This window comes from Ostrinia nubilalis, chromosome 10 (assembly GCF_963855985.1).
Source record: "Ostrinia nubilalis chromosome 10, ilOstNubi1.1, whole genome shotgun sequence".
In the NCBI taxonomy this organism is placed as follows: domain Eukaryota; kingdom Metazoa; phylum Arthropoda; class Insecta; order Lepidoptera; family Crambidae; genus Ostrinia; species Ostrinia nubilalis.
In genome coordinates this window covers 6,612,560-6,634,117 of record NC_087097.1, presented here as the reverse complement: position 1 = coordinate 6,634,117, position 21,558 = coordinate 6,612,560, and the positions used below count along the sequence as shown (strand labels likewise).

At 35.8% G+C, this 21,558-nt stretch overlaps 2 protein-coding genes across 2 annotated transcripts; one reads left to right on the top strand and one right to left on the bottom strand.

Annotated features, from left to right (window-relative positions):
* The first annotated feature begins 992 nt into the window (after positions 1-992).
* Positions 993-15,232, top strand: LOC135075542 (pro-resilin-like). The gene is made up of 3 exons (XM_063969964.1): positions 993-1,079; positions 5,416-5,523; positions 14,371-15,232. The coding sequence occupies exons 2-3, from the start codon at positions 5,416-5,418 to the stop codon at positions 14,584-14,586; spliced, it is 324 nt and encodes a 107-aa protein (XP_063826034.1). The 5' UTR covers positions 993-1,079; the 3' UTR covers positions 14,587-15,232.
* A 36-nt stretch (positions 15,233-15,268) lies between these two features.
* On the bottom strand, positions 15,269-21,466 carry LOC135075417 (probable ATP-dependent DNA helicase HFM1). Its single transcript, XM_063969860.1, has 10 exons — positions 21,453-21,466; positions 21,176-21,360; positions 20,737-20,862; positions 19,783-20,071; positions 19,058-19,229; positions 16,873-17,007; positions 16,334-16,454; positions 15,871-15,944; positions 15,420-15,521; positions 15,269-15,274 (listed from the first exon to the last, which is right to left on the bottom strand). The coding sequence occupies exons 1-10, from the start codon at positions 21,464-21,466 to the stop codon at positions 15,269-15,271; spliced, it is 1,224 nt and encodes a 407-aa protein (XP_063825930.1).
* Between the last annotated feature and the right edge of the window lie 92 nt (positions 21,467-21,558).

Below are 21,558 nucleotides of genomic sequence, written 5' to 3'. Positions count from 1 at the left end.
AATTCACAGCGCCATCTAGTATCTAACAAAGCAAAGCTTGTACTATGGGAACCAGACAAAAAATTAAATGTAAATACACACATTTTACACTAAGATAACTTACAAATAGATAATGTTCATGCACACGAATGTCGAATTGTGTGGAGATCGAACCCATGAACTCTGGCGTAATAGGTGTTCTCAGCAGCTTTGCCAAATCTATCATCAAATACTAAAATACACTTAACGTAATTTTATTTCAATAAAATTCATTTTCCCGCAGATTCATCATCACCATCATTTCAGCCACAGGACGTCCACTGCTAAACATAGGCCTCCCCACATGACCCACATCGCACGGTTGGTAGCGGTCTGCATCCAGCGCCTTTCTTATTATAGTTCATAATAAATCTAAGACTACATGTAAAAATGGTGAACTTGTATTTTTAAAGATTCTCAGTAAAAATAGTCAAACACCACCTTCAGGGAATAATTCATGAAGCTCAGCGTAGCTGAAATCGGCTACGTTCATATGAAGGATCATTATGGTTGTAAGGTAATGCAAGTCGAAATCTACACATGAATGAATAATAAAAGGTAACAAAGTACCACCAGTTACCTCCAATCTTCAGCTAGGAGTATCATCATAGTCAAAAGCTATAGATATAGTTTTGGAGACGAGCTTTTTATACGTATATATTTTTTAAATTGTACTTGCTGATTGCTTTGAGATAATAATGTAGGCTTGAGCCGTAAAGAAAAAGGTAGTGAAAGAAACTCAATCACTATTGTCAGCCTTTTCATCATATTGATGAGAGCTAGACACTTATAACATTCCAAAGGTTTTAAAATAATCTTCTTCTTTGTGCATCTTCACAATGCTGATTAAGACAATGTAAGTGATGTGTGCATGTCACCGGTTCACGTATCGACATGTCGCGGGGCAAGGGACGCCCATCTCGATAGGGCGACATTGCAACACTCGCGGGGTGCGCATATAAGACAGGGACGAAGTCGGGGCGCGCTACCAGTCGTCAGACGCCCACCACTCTTGACACTCCGCCAGTGTTTCTGTGTTGTGTTGTGTACCGTGTGTAAAGGTGAGTTCACACGCGCAATTAACGGTGATTGTGATCGGTCATGTATGACGGAGATGAGTTTGAGTCATTGATTGAATACGCGGCTTATGTGAAAAAGTGGCAATGAATATAAAAAATCAAAACAATGTTATTACGTAGTACTTATTATTATTCTGTGGTTATACCAAAAGCTTACGCTAAGTACAGTTAGCCAAATTTCGAAAAAGAATTTTTTGTGGTCATTATAAATAAACATAGCTAATACTAAAATTAATACATAAATACATGTTATATTGGCTTGTATTAAGACGTAATCACAATGTTCTGCTTAACAGAAGAAATAAAACATATATTGTACACTAATTTTCGTAGTAATTAAAATACCTTGAAAAATTAGATTTCCTTCCCATACAAACGACATCAACGAGCTACAACTCTACGAAAATTTATATTTTAATTATTAAGAAACAAAGCAGTTATAAATGAATTAAATATTTATCTCATTATTAAAAACACACGACAGTCATAAAAAGCCTCTAGGCAATTTTTGATTTGCGCAGTTAAGCTCCCGTTATGTCTTATTTACAATAATATTTCTCTAGATACGAAAATCTATATGATTGTTTGCCGATCGCGTTTGAAAAACGTGTGAAACTAGATCTACAGCACTTGTGATACTGATTTATAGCTTACTATTATCGTAGAAAATTGAGCAAACCACTTTGTAGTGTTGCCATAGGGACCTACATACTTCGGATTTCATTTTTAGTGCCGGTTTTCCAAACTTTATGGCGCTGTAAGTCAGTGGCTAACAAAAAATACTTGAAAACGTTCCCAGACTCCACTACAAATAAAGTTTAATAGCTCAATGTCAAATATGAACATCTGGATGACCTCATTTGTTCTAGTAGAGTAAATTCGCTAAAAACTGTGCTACAACTAACATATAAGCATCGAGTTTCGTTTATAAGTCTTAATACATACATATTTAATTACCATTTTCATAAGAGTAATAGTATTTATTTACGTACCAGCTTTTACTTTTGAACTGGAAGTTCAAATGAAAAAGCTTTGATTTAATAAAATCTTTGAATATAAAGAATTAAGCTTAAATGTCTTTAGGTATTACTTAGTAAAATTAACAGACATGAACCATAAATAAATAGTATGATGTATATTCCCAACATATTCTGTAAGCACATCGTATCAGCGTTGACAGATGGGCGCTATACAATAATCTTTGGTACAGACGACAGCATATCAAAATAAACACTGTAGTATCTTTGGTTAAATTGTGTGCTTTAATGCAATAAAAATCTGTAGACTCGTATGTTGTCGACTGTACATCGTTAAAATGATTAATTAATTATGAACTTGGCTTGATTATTCATATCATACATCATTAGATCATTAATTACCATTAAGTTCCGTAGCTGTAAACTTTATTGGATCGCTTAGTGCCTAATGCGTTAAAGATTTTATAGACTTTATGTATTTTAGTAATATCTATGTGTGACAGACCGAAACTCACGCGGGTGAAGCCGCGGACCTAAGCTGGTTTTTATTTATAAACAAAATACGATCATAACATCATTTTAAACTAATTTTATCGTTAATTTGGACAATACTTTTATTTGCAAAAGCTAAGTTTCATTAATTAAATTGCTATAAATGTTGTTAACCGTCGTTCACGCACAACTCACACCAATCTGTGTCGTTTCAGATTCGACGTCCGCATCAAGTTATAGATTTTTATGTTCAATATTTATTACAGCCTGAACTTCGACCATGAGTCATAAGTTTGTAAATATTTAAGGCTTATCAATGAGTTCAAAAATAGAGTCTGTAAATCCATACTTTTGCATGTATGGAATAAAAATTATATGCGACATAATACTCAATAATCAAAAGGAATCTTAACAAATCGTACGTCAAGATTTACAAAATCACTATGCGAATAATACGTTAACGTACGCAACTCTTTACAATGTGACAAGGTATAATTTCATTCCGTAGCTTTTCATTAGCAAAAACCGTCGTATAAGTGCGCAATCACACGTCTCCGTGCAAGATTGCGGCACACAACAAAGCCAACCCAAAGGAATCGATCACGCAAATCTCAATTATTTGTACAGTCCTTATAATTATGACCTTTGCAACATTGTCATTAGGTTCACATTCCCACTAAATAATGACCTCTCCCATGAAAGAACGTTGGGTAGGGTTTATGCAGATGGAGTCGCGTTCTTTTTGTTTATTTTAATGAGTGGATAAATTGAATTTGAATTCATTCGACCGGCTAAGGGATATGCGCACGCTATAGAAGATTTATGACTACGCAAGAAGAAGTCTTGCATAATTTAATTTGTCACAAATAATACCTACCATCTAGTCAAATAAAGTTAAATTGTCATTTTTCCATTTGTGTATTTTTTTCAAGAAATTTTTCTCGACTAATTTTTATTTCCATATTAATACGTCACGAAAGGAAAGCTCTTCATTTCACTTTATGTAAACTGGTAATCAGACCGAAGGTGGAAGCGAGCTTTATCCGTAATCCTCAACCGCAGAGGATCTTACTACCTAATAAGTACAGCAATACAAAACTACTATACTGTAAGTCTAGATATTAGCACGTTACTACCTTGTTTAATATGCCACGCAATTTTGTATACCCATTCTTATAAGATACATCATACAAGAATGCGTGGTAAATTCAGTGAACTGCTCCTGAATCAAATGTACCTACTACTGCTTTTTCTATTTATTTATATTAACCGGCAGACAGTGGTGAGTTGGTGACTGAGTTTGTTGCGGCGCTTCTTCTCAGCACTTGCCAAATGTTGGTCTCGAAGCGCTGGTAGGGTAAAAAGATTATGAGACATGTAGAGGCTCCTTAAGAGCAAAATGACGATTTGTAAGAACTATTTATTAGTCTAAACAAATAAAGAAATTTTGACTTTACTATGGTGCTAAGTACTTAACAGTCGTGTTAACTTAAATAAGATGTTAAATAATTAAAATGGATCATAGTACCGTGAGACTATAAAAATAATAGTTAATTATGTACAAACCTCTTAATCAACAATTAACGCAATTAAACTTCATTACTCGTATCATCGATATCTATCGACAAACCTGTTTTGTATTTTACTTTTTTCCACGCTATTGCTAAGATCATTAATTGAGTTTTTTAATTATACCACTAAGAGACTACTAAAGATGCACTGTACTATTGTTACACAGTTTTTATGTCTAAGGGAATAAAGTTCAAGATGGGATAAAATAAAACTGCTAAGTTAAACTGTGATAATGCATGACACGTTTTTCTAATGGGTTGTTTTATAGACCCGTGCTAGGAGTAGTTATAGGGGTTTTAAGTTTTATTACTAGGGATTGTCTTTAACGAATAAATCAAACTTTAAAGTAGTTATGTCACCTAATTCCAATAAAAACATTGATGTTGCTAAGTAATTTTCAAATTCATTACCCTTAAAAAGCTTTTTCATTACAAAAAGGTTCCTAATAGAACAGTGATATAATAATTATTAGATTCCAAAGATGTTTATCCACAGACACAGTTTGAAATCACATGAGATGAGAACCTCCTCCTTTTTTTGAAGTCGGTTGAAAATAAATTACCATGTTAGTTAGGATACTTTGTTGCGTGACTAAAAGGCATTTAGGATTTTAGCCATCGACATTTAGCCTTCAATCTTACAGCTCATTATAAATAATTTTATCACTGTTTATTGAGTAGGTACTGGATAATCGAAGACGGCATTCTTTATCGGCATTAGTGGATAATCACTCATTGTTATGATGAGAGACGCAGAGACCTACGGAAACTTATAAATTATGTCCACGAGATGGAAATTGCCCTCGCAAAGATAATATTATGACAGCACCAGCAACACTCGTAGATTAGAGAACAATAATCAGAGAGATTCAGATCTTTGATGGGTTTCAGCTATTAGTAGTCTACTTTATTAAAGTAGAAGCTTTTGATCGCGGATTTTTTGCGCGAGATTTTTTTTTTAACTAGGTAATAAGAATTTACAACTGTAAAGCGTTTTACCATAGTGATAAAAAATATTTACTTTTATAGTAACCTACTTACAAAGAATGTAGTAAGTAAATAAATAGTAGCGGCGTCTCAACTGTAAGGGCATTCTTGAGTAAATTGATAATGGCCGTTTTCACCATCAATCCCTTATTTTGTGACCCCTATGGTAACACATAACAAGAATTTTGTTTTCATAGGGGTCACTTAAAATTAGGGATTGATGGCGAAAACGGACATAAAAAGTATTTTATCAATCCGTTTAACTAAACATAATATATCTTTTTTTAACAGATGTCGTCAGGAAAATGGATAGTATGCGCGCTCGCGATCGTATGCGTTAGCGTGCGGCAGGCGGCTGCGGCGCCCGCACCGCAAGAGGATAACGGGCCGCCCACGCCGGTGAGTACCTACACTGCCTTAAATTGTTTCAGGGAACTTATAATATTACACAGCGGCCAAGAAAAAAACCCACCAATTGTTTTTTCTACACCTTTTATCTTCGTTTAACTGTTCTATTTTAACGGTAATCAATCAATAATACTAATTTTAAAGAAAAACCAGCCGTGTTGAAAAGCTGTTGAAAGCATGATTCGTGAATACGTGATTTCTACCATGTAAGGTAATAATTAAACCTACTTGCAACCACTCCAAAATTTAAAGTTCCAATGTTCCTAGGGGTTGCAGCGATAAAACGTCTGTTTTAACACGAAACAATGTTTCAGAATAGGATAAAAGCCTGAAGAACTCTATGGCATGATTAAAGTATACATAATCTTAAACCGCATTTAACAATTATGCATCACTGCACAGTAAACTATGTTCGTGCACACCGCAAGGTTAGGAATACCTACTGATTATAATTTATCGTGCATTATTTGAGTATAACAATAATTCAAAAATAAATTTCAAAGTTAATGTCGACTTTAACTTTAGCCTAACTACGAAATCAGGGATAAAGTATTTGATGACAAACACCCAAACATAAAGGCTGACATTTTAAAATTAATTGCCATTACGCAAGTGAGTACCTAATAGGTAGGTAGGATAGGTAATCACGTTAAAATAAACAAAGATAAGTAATAATTTAGCGAAAACAGCTTTTAAACTAAAGGGCAATATTTTTCAAGTGTAAATGCGTTTATTTATTTGTTTGACTTCCAGTTAACTGAATGATTTGGACATGTTGCGTGTTAGTAATTTTGACTTATGGTATTGTACCATTCATTAATTTGAAAACATGTTTTTGCCCATTCAGACTAATAATTATCTATTAAATCCATATACAAACGATTGCCTATAAGGGTCTTAAACTAAAAGTTGTCAGCCTTAACATTAAAAGCGGGTCTTAAGGATGCACACGGCCATAATTTAAACAAAACGTGCATACCTTTGACCTACAGTTGCGACTACAGATTTAGACGCAAGAACCTTACATTGCGACATTTGAGACGGCGCATCTTCATACGGAAACTAAAGTTTAATTTAAACAACATTTGTAGTGCAATAAAGTTGCATAAGAAATGAGCGAGGCTTGTGCAGAAAATGGGGCATTTCAGTTGCTTTTCTCACACACATAGGTAGATACATTTTACATAAAGGTACAAGTCTATAGACTATAAGAGTATATGAGTTAAATTCCTAAAAAATGATATAAGTACAAATATAAACTTTCGCTGCATTAAACAGCTACTGTTCGTAAGCTCCAAGTTGAGATACAAAACTCAAGAAAAGAAAACTTTATTTGGCCCTTTTTATTTGCCTATTTTAGCATACTAAAACAAGATAATCTAAAAAGGAATACCTGCTTTCAAGGATCATACAAATAGTCAGTCGATCTAAAATGAATGTTATTTGTAGGTATAATACCTTTTATTTCCAAGAACTATTAAAAGGATCTGCCGATTGCGATTCTATAAATGTGTGCTAAATCCTGTTTACGGCATCAATTTGCCTTTGCCCTTTACATGATGCACATGCGAAATTTATGGCTCGCTCATATCCAAGGCAGGTCGACCGATCGCTGATAGCGGCTCAACTCAGCAGCCCAACGTGACTGTTGTTTTTCCAGCCCGTATTGTTCATTCATAGCGCACTCCGCGGGCGAACAGTCCACTATCGGCACATCAAGCTATTATGCTAACGATGTGAACATTCGCGGTGCAAACCCACTAATTGGAGCCAATTGCGTCCAACCGCCTTTGTGTGCGCTCTTTGACTATTATCTCGATTAATTGCACTACTATAATAATACTAATTGAAACGCACCGATTTGAACGCGAAAAACTTTTAATCTAAACATTTAAAGAACAATTACCTAAGTTTCATCTACATCGCAATTAACTTCCAGATTCGAAACGCTTAGTCTTTGCATAAGAATTAAACTGAGCTTGCAAAACGCTCATGCGATGTCATGCTCAGTTAATAAAACCTCTCTTGACGTAACATTACAATTAACATAAACAATAGCAATTTTATAATCATAGGTCTGGAAATTCAATTACGGCTCTATTTTCATGTCACCTTTCATTTGGTAGAACAGAATTAACTATTGCATTTTTACCAAAATGTTTATATGAGATTTCCTCAAGCGAGCGGAGCTCAAGCTTTTTCATGTGGTAAAATGACTTTTGCAGAAGTCTGTGAGTAATCTGTTGTACCACTGTTTATTATGTGTGTAAAGATTTTAAACAAATAAATAAACCTATATCAAATAAAATGTGTAAAATTAGAATTTTTCAGAGGTAGAGAAAAATGATTTTCCGGAAAAGCACCTTAAGTAACATATGCTACTGTTTACTTATTTATTGGTTTCTATTACGAGTAATCAGTTAAATTGAGACTGAAAACACCTAGCGCTAGTGGTGCGACAAGCGGTACAATACGTAGTAACCAAAAATGTGAAACACAACCCCGAATGAATGAGACGTTACAGAATGTGACCGACCTTCAAATCACCTTGGCCGATTTTCACACGAGAAATTCTATTAGACTTGAAATTTTGAAAAATAGTCCTTTGTGTTTAAATGTATTCTCACATAACTTATTTTGAAAATTTCACGTGACTTGAACAACTTCAAAAGCTTCCCTGATAATGTTAGTTAAGGTATATTTTTATTTTTGTAAAAAAAATATGTAATAATAATATTGCTTTGACGTTTTGGTGTGTCTTTCAATCACATGATCTCTGATGTAAATTAAAGAATGAAACATGAATGAAAAACACACTGAAAATCATGAATTAAATAGTAGACAACTATCCAACTATCCATAATATGTAATCCATCTTCATCAAATCCCGTCCACATGAAAAAGCCTAATTTACGAAATAGTAGGTGAGCTTAATGATTATGCAAAAGATAATGCTATTATTAATCGGTATCCCGGTAGTTAATAGTTGGACTTGGAAGGGTATCCTTAAAAAACTAATAAGCGCAAAAAATGCCACAAGTAATCACCAAATATCGAACAATAGTAACGTGGTTAACAATATGAATCTTTTTTGCGGTGCTTAGTGTTGACGCTACTGAAACTTAGCTCGCCTATTATTGAATTTGGTAATTTTCCCGAGGTTAATTCAATGCTCATATTTCCACCAAAACCTCTTAACAATTGAAATTACTTTTCGCACCGTTCAACAAACTATTTAGATTTTATAAAGCCACAGTGCCATAAGAACAATAAACAATACAAGCTTAGACACTGCATGGGAAATAGTGGAAAACTTAGATGAATTAACAAATTCGCATTTTAATTAATTCCGTTCAGTTTGCCACGCTTAGCAAGATAAAATTCATATTTTGCAGTCCAAATATCAGTTTTAATAACAAAAAGAGTTTCTAGACAATAACAGACTTATTTGTAAGGGCATTTCTACGGGGACGACCGATCGACCTACTGGGGCGAAAAAAGTACCTTTAAAATTGAAGTACGGACTTGAAAAAAATCACACGTATTTATAGGACTCTTGACTTGATGGAGAGCATATTTAGAAGACCGCCAGGTTTTACATCTCGCCTTGAAAAAATCCGAAAGTTCAAAAACGGGCGAAATTTGGCGTAAAATGGAGTGTCCGGTTTCCAGAATTTACTCGTTTTTGCTTCATAACTTTTGAAATAATAACTTCCCCATTATGAAACCCACATTCACAGAACAAGGGATAGTTAATAAAGCTATATAAATGAGTTTCTTTATTGCAAGTCCTTGGGTTTTAATACAGTAACACATTAAAATTTTGTCCGACGTGTGTGCCTCAATTCCGTGATTTATACTTTTGTGCTCCTATATCACTAACAACGCACAATACGAACACCCACGCCTGATTCCCATAAACTAGCAGTTGCACTCGAGTGGTCGAGCAGTATAAAAGAGGGATCAGTCGCTTTGAGAAGCATTTTTCAGAGGTTTGAAATCACTCAGAATTTTTGGTCACTGGTCATTTCTCAAACCGGTGTGCGATATTAATAATGTTCATGAAGTATTTAATGAGATTACTGCTGAATTAATTAAGTATTTAACTGATATCTGCCATTACGTTTGGTAGAAATCGTTGTAATTTATAATATTTTCGAGTAATTTGATGAAATGTGATTTTTCCTCCATTCCGTGGATCTCAATTCCGCGGAATATGGGGCATCGAATTGAGAAAACACGTACACCGAATTGATATTAAATGAAAATAGATACTTTTATTGTGCTATAAATTGTTTGTGTAACTTAAAATAATAATGAAATCAATAGAGCATAATAATAGGGTGAACTACCAATCATTGGACCGTACCAGTCATTGGACAGAAGACAATAAAACTAATTTTTTGAGGTTTCATTAAAAAAATACACTACTATTGCTATCTTATTAAAATAATTCTTCCAGGTTCTTCCCTCGACCTTCACCAGATCGTCGGTCTACCTAGTGGGGGCCTGCTCAATGGTCCGTGGTTTCCACTCGACAACTTTTCAGTCCCAACAGACATTATCTGTACGAGCTATGTGCACCCGCCCACTGCTACTTGATTTATGCAATTTTACGGGCTATGCCGGTCACTTTGGTTCTCTTGCCGATATTCACATTTCTGATTCTTATTAGGCTCATAGTAAGCGACCAAGTTTCACATCCATACACCATCACTGGAAACACACACTGGTAGAAGACTTTTGTCTTAAGACGCTGCGGTATTTCAGACGTAATAGCGAAGCTTTCCGATCGATGCTTGAGTTGAATTCAGCGATAGACCTCTTTCTCAAAGTTGGAACTAACTATCTGGACTCTTGTCCCAGGTATACACAATTGTCAACAACTTCGAGTGTAGTCTCCAACCTTCAGAGGAGTGGGTGCAACACGGACATTTGACATGATTTTTGTCTTGTCCATGTTCATTTTGGGACCCACTTGTTGAAAGGCTCTACGGAGGCCATGACTCCGATATCATCCCCGATATCACGACTCCTTGGTCTTCTGTATAATCTGCCGTAGCGTACGTATGTACCATAATACTAAAGCCTTTTCGGAAACAAGCTTGTTTGGAAGACTGGAAGTCGTCGAGTCTGCGAGCGAGATGATTCGTAAGGACTCTCGAAAACAGCTTGTAAACACGCCTCATAAGTGAGATGAGTCTATAATGCTATCACCACACTTCTGTGAAATGCCGGAGGCGTTTTTTCTTCGAGAATGACAGAATTGAACTACTTGTGTAGAGCCTTTAGTACCGGCGAAGCTCAGCTGTAACACCTGGTGCCTTGTTGTATTGCAGCTATTTAAGTGCCATTTTAATCGTGTACAAACTGACGTCCGATATAAATATAATATCTTCGGTATAGTGTCAGGTCAATCTAGCTTTTGGGTTTTGCAATATTTGTTTTATGTTTCAGGTTAAGAATTAATAAACAAAGAGACCCTGTGTTATGTATTTATTTGTTTTATTTAAATAAAATTAAAATAATACCTATATAAAAATTAAGAATTAATTATAGGTCCTTATTAAAAAATTAAACATATTGATTAGGATTTTTGTTTTATTCCATTGGTATTTCAGACACATAAACCTAAAATGAACCATCTAACTAATAGACCAGCAATCAGATATCAAAACGTTTTAAGTATTTATTATATTAATTATTGAAATACATTAGGTATTTCTTCATAATGTCATCAATTCTAAGTTTGCGGAGCGATTTTTATATTTGGAGATTCATTTCTCAATTCCGTGATTCAATTTCTCAATTCGGTGCTCTCTCAATTCGATGCTTAACATTTCTCATAAACCACTTCACAATATTTAGTGACAATGCTATTTTTACATTCAGAATGAAATAACATTTATTTTTTTGTATTGAAACTACTTAAAAAACTAAATATACATTTTAGCACCGAATTGAGAAAAAATACACCGTACAGTAGAAATGCCCGTAAACAAAATTCCTGTTATTTGTTACCATAGGGGTCACTTAATAATTAGGAATTGATGGTGAAAACGGGCATTAGCTTCGTGATTGCTTCGCTGCATTTATATGTATAAAAGTTTTAATCCAGTATTAGTAGAGTAGATGGGTGCCGAATTCGTTTGTTACAGTAACGGGTATATGGGCATTTCTACTGTACGGTGTATTTTTTCTCAATTCGGTGCTAAAATGTATATTTAGTTTTTTAAGTAGTTTCAATACAAAAAAATAAATGTTATTTCATTCTGAATGTAAAAATAGCATTGTCACTAAATATTGTGAAGTGGTTTATGAGAAATGTTAAGCATCGAATTGAGAGAGCACCGAATTGAGAAATTGAATCACGGAATTGAGAAATGAATCTCCAAATATAAAAATCGCTCCGCAAACTTAGAATTGATGACATTATGAAGAAATACCTAATGTATTTCAATAATTAATATAATAAATACTTAAAACGTTTTGATATCTGATTGCTGGTCTATTAGTTAGATGGTTCATTTTAGGTTTATGTGTCTGAAATACCAATGGAATAAAACAAAAATCCTAATCAATATGTTTAATTTTTTAATAAGGACCTATAATTAATTCTTAATTTTTATATATTATTTTAATTTTATTTAAATAAAACAAATAAATACATAACACAGGGTCTCTTTGTTTATTAATTCTTAACCTGAAACATAAAACAAATATTGCAAAACCCAAAAGCTAGATTGACCTGACACTATACCGAAGATATTATATTTATATCGGACGTCAGTTTGTACACGATTAAAATGGCACTTAAATAGCTGCAATACAACAAGGCACCAGGTGTTACAGCTGAGCTTCGCCGGTACTAAAGGCTCTACACAAGTAGTTCAATTCTGTCATTCTCGAAGAAAAAACGCCTCCGGCATTTCACAGAAGTGTGGTGATAGCATTATAGACTCATCTCACTTATGAGGCGTGTTTACAAGCTGTTTTCGAGAGTCCTTACGAATCATCTCGCTCGCAGACTCGACGACTTCCAGTCTTCCAAACAAGCTTGTTTCCGAAAAGGCTTTAGTATTATGGTACATACGTACGCTACGGCAGATTATACAGAAGACCAAGGAGTCGTGATATCGGGGATGATATCGGAGTCATGGCCTCCGTAGAGCCTTTCAACAAGTGGGTCCCAAAATGAACATGGACAAGACAAAAATCATGTCAAATGTCCGTGTTGCACCCACTCCTCTGAAGGTTGGAGACTACACTCGAAGTTGTTGACAATTGTGTATACCTGGGACAAGAGTCCAGATAGTTAGTTCCAACTTTGAGAAAGAGGTCTATCGCTGAATTCAACTCAAGCATCGATCGGAAAGCTTCGCTATTACGTCTGAAATACCGCAGCGTCTTAAGACAAAAGTCTTCTACCAGTGTGTGTTTCCAGTGATGGTGTATGGATGTGAAACTTGGTCGCTTACTATGAGCCTAATAAGAATCAGAAATGTGAATATCGGCAAGAGAACCAAAGTGACCGGCATAGCCCGTAAAATTGCATAAATCAAGTAGCAGTGGGCGGGTGCACATAGCTCGTACAGATAATGTCTGTTGGGACTGAAAAGTTGTCGAGTGGAAACCACGGACCATTGAGCAGGCCCCCACTAGGTAGACCGACGATCTGGTGAAGGTCGAGGGAAGAACCTGGAAGAATTATTTTAATAAGATAGCAATAGTAGTGTATTTTTTTAATGAAACCTCAAAAAATTAGTTTTATTGTCTTCTGTCCAATGACTGGTACGGTCCAATGATTGGTAGTTCACCCTATTATTATGCTCTATTGATTTCATTATTATTTTAAGTTACACAAACAATTTATAGCACAATAAAAGTATCTATTTTCATTTAATATCAATTCGGTGTACGTGTTTTCTCAATTCGATGCCCCATATTCCGCGGAATTGAGATCCACGGAATGGAGGAAAAATCACATTTCATCAAATTACTCGAAAATATTATAAATTACAACGATTTCTACCAAACGTAATGGCAGATATCAGTTAAATACTTAATTAATTCAGCAGTAATCTCATTAAATACTTCATGAACATTATTAATATCGCACACCGGTTTGAGAAATGACCAGTGACCAAAAATTCTGAGTGATTTCAAACCTCTGAAAAATGCTTCTCAAAGCGACTGATCCCTCTTTTATACTGCTCGACCACTCGAGTGCAACTGCTAGTTTATGGGAATCAGGCGTGGGTGTTCGTATTGTGCGTTGTTAGTGATATAGGAGCACAAAAGTATAAATCACGGAATTGAGGCACACACGTCGGACAAAATTTTAATGTGTTACTGTATTAAAACCCAAGGACTTGCAATAAAGAAACTCATTTATATAGCTTTATTAACTATCCCTTGTTCTGTGAATGTGGGTTTCATAATGGGGAAGTTATTATTTCAAAAGTTATGAAGCAAAAACGAGTAAATTCTGGAAACCGGACACTCCATTTTACGCCAAATTTCGCCCGTTTTTGAACTTTCGGATTTTTTCAAGGCGAGATGTAAAACCTGGCGGTCTTCTAAATATGCTCTCCATCAAGTCAAGAGTCCTATAAATACGTGTGATTTTTTTCAAGTCCGTACTTCAATTTTAAAGGTACTTTTTTCGCCCCAGTAGGTCGATCGGTCGTCCCCGTAGAAATGCCCATATCTTCCAAAATAAAATCTGTGACCCGAATGTGGGCTCTAAAAATTAAAAAGTTATGTCAAACTAGGAAAAGAAGGCTGATCAATCGTATTACATTGCAGCGTAACTAATTAAACACATTTTTTTAACAGTACGAGTACAAATACGACGTGGAAGACCAAGAAAAAGCTCTCTACTTCGGCGCCAACGAAGCGGGAGACGCGCAAGGCAAGGTCATCGGCGGCTACAGGGTGCTCCTTCCCGACGGCAGGCTTATGACCGTCGAGTACACGGTCGAAGGCGAAAGCGGATTCGTCCCCAAAATCACCTTCGAGGAAAACGCGAACCCCTTCGGCAAAGGAAAGTAAACTCTCCAATCAGGCCATAAGACTGGATTTATAATGTACATACAATATTAGCTCCAAATTAACCTTTTTGTGACGTCATCAAAATTAAATGACTAAATTGTATAACGAATAACGACCGCCGCAGCATTTCATAGGACAAGTTAGATTAACATAGTGCAGTCAGTTTAAACGCCGTAGTTTTAGGTTTTATTATGATTTCTTGCTTTACCATTAGATATTTGGTAAGCGACAAAACATAATCTTATGATAATAATAATATAACATTTGTATAGATAGTAACAGACTGTAAGTTTGTTAGTTGTCTTTGTACAAAGTACCAAAATCAAACATTTTGCATAGTACAAGAAAAGTTACCGAAAAAATAAAGTTATAGTCACAACCTGTATACATACAGCTGACGATTTCTTTACGAAGTACATACGTTTTACATCGACCAGTATTGATCGGCGATATAAGAGTAGCATAGTGATAATATTTCAGATGTTACCATTAACTGTGATTAGATAGAGTGAGTAAGTGGAGGCCATTTTTGCCATTATTATAAAACTATGATTAACGTAATATTGATATTTTGTATAATAATAATAACTTTAAGAATTTCTACCGCATGTAATTTTTGTATACGATAAAATACTATAAATAATAATTATTGTTGTTTTATTACTTTTCTCTAGTTAGGTTTTTAACGCTGTGTAAAACACAGCTTGCTATTGATGGTCACTAAAAACAGACTATTAAGCATTACCTGATAGGTAAGATCTTTTTTCTTTGATCACAAAATAGGTAACTACTTGATCAACCAGTAGACATTCTAGATTACATAATCCACGTACCTTATCCCTTTGCCTCGTCATAATTACAGCAGTGGCCTCAGTGTCGAACTGCGGCCGCCCGGCGCGACCCACCATTTGAAGGACGGTACTGATGCTGTATTCCTAAAAAAATATTCCTTTTTATATTTTTCGGGACGTAAAAAAATATTCCTGGAACCCTGGAATCGATCTAGAGGTCCACCATTACAATCGTTCCGCTGCATTCTGTAGCCTGAATGAAACCACAAATGAAAGCTTTGCTAACTTTCATTGGTGGTTTCATATATGTTCAGTTTCAAGGGGTTCCGTTACTTAGGTATGTCAAGCCAAATCTCAAGGCTTATATTGAGTAATCGAAATAAAAATTCCTGGGTTCCTCAGATTTTCAGTACACACGTTTACTGATATTTATACACAAGTTGTTTTTCTTTAACTATTTCAATTAGCTTTAGAATAGAGTGTGAGATCTTACTTGGTAAGCTCCGTTCACGTACTGTTGAGTGTTCTTGATTATCACAAGATGAGCTGGTAAATTGACACCCATTGCTGCAAAGATAATACATATTAAATTAACAAATAATATTTATGTTGTATTAGAATTAATAAACACAAATAAAAAGTCAAGTGCAAATCTTATAGACTCAATTATTACGGAACAACAAAGCGCAGAATTCGATTACTCGTATGATTGAGACTGAACGAACTGAAGGGTTTTGAACACGAAAGTGAAACAGAATAAAAGTGCATGGTGTTAATTCAGTATGGTACGAAACCCTCCGTAGCAAATCCTAATCGCACTTAGCCGAGTTTTACACACAGCTCATTGGCGCATCTAGAGTAATTTTGCAGGATGGCCCGGCCCCTGACATGTCATGATATGGAGGGAGGGGGTACATAATTTAAAACAGCTCGTAAGTATTATTATGCTAAAATACCTAAGGTAGTGGTAGTGATGAGTATGGGCAGGTCTCCGTTTCTGAATGCATGCTCTATGTAGATTCTCTCTTCGTAGAGCATTCCAGCGTGATGGCATCCCACGCCGGCCAGTACCAAGGACTGAAAAAGAATTTTTGTCTGCTTGGGAAGTCCTAAACTATAAGTACAGACTACGACACATCATGCAAAATAAAGCACCTTACATAATCTCGTGTAAGAAAGTAAGATTTTTACAAGAAAAATCAGCTAAGTCAGTTTTTAATAGGAATAGAGTTATCACCAATCTATTGACGTGGAGTAACATACTTGATAGTACTGAGAATAATTATTATGGATGGAAAATCTATAGGTTTAGTAACTATACAATAATGCAATACGAATCGTTCGTTAGTCCACGCGACATCGACATCTTGTTAGGTGGCCTATTCGTAAAATATCCTGTAAAATATCGTGCTATGGCGACATCTTTCATGTGAATCGTATGTCAAATTATCTACAAAAAAGAAAAAGAAATAACAAGTTAATTCATGTATATTACCTGCAACTTTTTAGTTTTAATCGTAGACGCTAGCGCAGTGAGCTTCGCCTTTTGCTCGGGACTGAACGTAATCGTGATCTCCTTCGATAAGGTTTCGGCAGTCAGTAGCACGCTCTTCCTTGTGTTGCAAAATATCTGTTCTCAAAAACTATAAGTCACATATTTGTCTCAGGAGAAACAAGATATTGTCAGCATTGCGCTGAGAAAATACGTGACAAAGGATGATATAACCCGGCTACATGCAAAGGTAGTTTGGTTACATAGATATTACTTGGTTATTAAGTTTAGGGATCGTACATAATGACTTATTTAGCATAAATATCACAAATAACGGACTAGAAGCTTCGAGGCTCTCTCTCCCAGTCAACTAGTAGAGACAAAAATACCTTTTGTGTTTGGCATATTGACTCAGATGTAGCATCATATTTTAACAGATCATGGCCAACACTTTAAAAAATACATTATTTCAATTTATACTCCGAGTCCGAAAACGATTTAAATATCGAAATAAAATAATTCCCGTCCACGTTCAATAAAAGCAAGACTACACTCATCTCAACTTACCAAAGTGGGTTTTCCATCATGGTATTTCTGGATGATCGGCCAAAGCTTGTAGTTGAGAATGATGTCGAACTTGAAGATACTGGTTCCGTCCGGGCAAGGGTAGCCCTCTACTACGCGCCTCAGCTTTACTGGACGACACTCATCTCCAAATCTATTTGAAAGGACGAATGCAAAGCATATTCCTTGATTTTAGACATTATAAAGGTATAGAAGTTATTGTGAAGATGGCAGAAAAGGACCGAACTTAGCTTAAGCCATATTAATCAAAACTCATGGCTAAAATGTTCTAGAAAAATAGTGGTTTTGAAGAAGGTTCGGTTTTGAACCTTAGGGCGTCCACTGCTGAACATAGAATATGATACTAAAATACGTACAAATTAATATACTTTCAGCACCAGTGTAAATTAACATTAAAGCACGCACCTGGATTCAAACACTGAATCTATGCAGTTTATGTAATTTGTAAGCTAAATAAAATTCTATTTCTGAATAAAACAAAACAAAACAAAATCTGAAACACACTTTGGCGTTGTACGAGTGCACAGTGGTACTTTTTACTAAAGAGTAACAAACTACCTTTTGCCCTCTTTATAGGTATAAAATCCTTTATTATTTCTCCAGGAGCCCAGGATAAATGAGTGGAGAACTAATGATAGGGATGACTATCCCTATCATTACCATTAACTTTGTTAACTTACTTGTAATAAACAGCTGGTTTATCTTCAGTGTTTAACCAGGCAGCCACATCCTCAGGGTTGCTGACCGTAGCCGAGACGGCTACGAATCTTATCATAGGTGCCGAATTAACGGCCTTTACGTTTATTTCGTGCCTATTTTCAAAGTTATTTGGGTTCATTTCGCGGCCATCTTCTGAGATATTTTGGTACTGCTTTTGGAGTTGTTCTATTCGATGGGCCGATTGAGCTGCACTCTTTAAAACCGAATCAAAGGACATAACGTAAGATAAAACAATTACTCATTAGTAGTATTGGAGCATAAATAAATAAAATATTATTTAACGAGCTTTTTAGATATCCTATCAAGCATGTGCTTTATAATGAAAATATTTGTATCTCATTATGAAATGTGAGCTTCAAATCTATTTCAGTGCTCTACATTTTCTTTAAAAGTTTGAACTTTATGCAGGCAAATATGTGAGAAAGTCAAAGTTCTAGATATCCATAAACTGGATCTACTAATAAGTATTTAACGACCTTACAACATAAAGCATCTTAACATCGACTACCTTAATGGATTAGTCAATCACGTTAATTAATTATGCTAAATAACGAATTGTTTTAACAAAAACGGTGGACTCAGATCGCCCATGTACGGAGATTTGCAATGCAGGCATCACTGGATTGCGAACGCGCAGAATTCTTTTGTTACCCTTTAATGGCTAAATCCGTTTAATTGGATGCTTCCTTCTATATTAAGTAGGTAGAGAATCAAACAAGTTGATAAAAAGCTTAACATTTCACAGCTTCATTTATACTATCTACGAGTAGGTATACATCATAGTGGTGTATAAAACACGGTAATCACTAACAAGGGTCAGGGTACTTATCATTTCTTATACTTATTAGAGTCAAGGTACCACTTTCCATAACGCCAATTTTACCTGAACTGTCTTCATCCTGCTGACAACTGCCTCAAGAACCGGCCCGCGAGTCTCGTCGTTCAGTATGTGAACCTCATCAATCAGGAACAGCTTGATCATCTCCACCAGGCCTCGGTGGTCTTTCCACCTTCGCGTCAACATGTCCCATTTCTCTGGTGTGGTTATTATTATCCTGAGTGAACGAATTGAAAGAAAGAAAGAAGAAATGTTTATTCAGTATCATCGACAATACACAATACTTAAAATTGCGCCTTTATCAGGATAGAGCGACAAAAGAAATCGAATCTTTTGTTGAGACTCTAATGCCCGTTTTCACTATCTATCTCTAATTTTTAAGTGACTCCTATTAAAACAATTCCTGCTAATGTTACCATAGGGGTCACTTAAAATTAGGGATTGATAGTGAAAACGGGCATTAGAGTGTTCTACTTGATGACCCTAGGTAGTCAAGTCTTGGAATGTTAGGTATCTCTCTGCCAGTGTCCAATATATTGGTGGATTTAATTTAACTTAGGACATGATGAGGTGTTAAACGACAGTCTACTTAGTACATACCTAACAATTTATTTCATAATGGGAGAGCTAACTAATGTACTAATGTACCTACCTTCTCCTAACATTTAGTTCTTTTAAGAGCCAATCCTTAAGTCATCATAGCTCTAACCTTTTTACCAAGTATTAGACCGAGGACAAAAAGAACCTGGTAAAATAGTCAGTAAACTTACTTATAGGCCTGAAGTTGCGTGAAGTCCACGTCAGTGTCGCCAGTGACCTCAATACAGAGAAGCCCCAGCCTGGTGAACTTGGAGTACCATTCCGTCAAACGTTCCGTGCACAGAGCTTTTACTGGGGCCACTTTTAAAATAAAATATACGATAGATTGGGAGAAAATATAAAGCAAGAAAACAGTAGCGGCGTAAGGGGGGGGGGGGGGGGGCGGTGGGGGCGGTCCGCCCCGGGTGCCAAGCATCAGGGGGTGACACAAGTCGCGCAGATTAGTATTCACTGGCACATCTGCATGGCAAATCTGCGGTCTATGTCATGAATTGTGTCATGATACGAGGGGGGTGGGTGGGGGGTGCGATTGTCTTTCAATCTTGAATCTGTAGGTAGGTATAGGGTGCCATAGGACTTGTGACGGGGGGGGGGGGGGGGGGGGGGGTGATCGCCGCCCCGAGTGCCAACCCATGCTACGCCGCCACTGCAAGAAAAGTTTATACGATCTAGGCGCTGACCACCGATTCTTAGTCGGCCGATAGTTGGGCCTGATTCTAATTTGTATGAAAAATCAATCGGTGTAATGTGCGCACTTCCATACATGCCCATACTGATCAACTGCCCGAAAAATCGGTGGTCTGCGCCTAGGCTTTTAATGGAATCTATATATATAAAAATGAAACCCGTTTTCCGTTGTCACGACATAACATGAAAACGGCTTGACCGATTTGGCTGATTTTTTTTTGTAGTTTTCTAATACTCTGTACAAGGTTTTTACGGAAAAAAATATAAAGAAAATCTCTACGCTAAGGCGGTACGAAGTTCGCCGGGTCAGCTATAGCAGATAAATTAAGAACTGCATAAAGAATATATTTTTCAAGCTAAGACATTAACTCTATTTATAAAGGCTTATTTCAGTAGAAACCCATATAAAGAGAAATAAAGCTAATAAGGACACTTACTATAAATTATTTTGAAATCTTCGGCGCTATTATTATTCTCCATTTCCATCAGGAGCTGAACTATGGCCATTTCAAACACCACCGTTTTACCGGAGCCAGTGGGTGCGCATACCACCAGTGATTTATCTATGAAGAGTAAAACTTTGTTTTAGTGAGTAATTGATACTTTTCGGGACTTACGGATTTAAAAAAATAAAGTCTGACCTGAATATAAAGCATCTTCGATTACTCTTGATTGGACCAAATTGAAGAATGGGTAAGAAAAAACTTCTCTGTATTTGGTATCTGTAAAAAATATGATAAAATCCAAGTATTATTTTTGGACATAGAAAACAATACCTACTTAGTTCACTTTTACACTGAAAGATACCATTTACATAGTAATATTAATGTGGCATGAGTTTGCAAAGCAAGTTAAATCAAATAATTTATTATTTACCTATTTCTTCCACACTTCGAAATTCCTTGAATTGTCCAGTACCTTTAGCAGGCCGTATTATTTTATTCAGTTCATTGTTTCTTACTTGAGGATGTGAATCAGTGCTAGAGGGAAGAGATAGTGGCTGCGACTGCTGGGAATCGCCTATCTCATCTTCATCACCCAGGATATCAGTGAAATTAGCACTAATACAAAATAAAGTGAATAAAAGTTTAGCTTTATAAATACATTCAGTCAAATAATGAAAAGTAGTAGTTAATTCAAAGATTAAACTCACAGATTTTCTGTCATAATATATTTTAAAACCACAATCAATAACGCTAAGCACAACTACAACTATTCACGCACGATTTGTGATTTTAATTTAACTGAAAACAACTTTT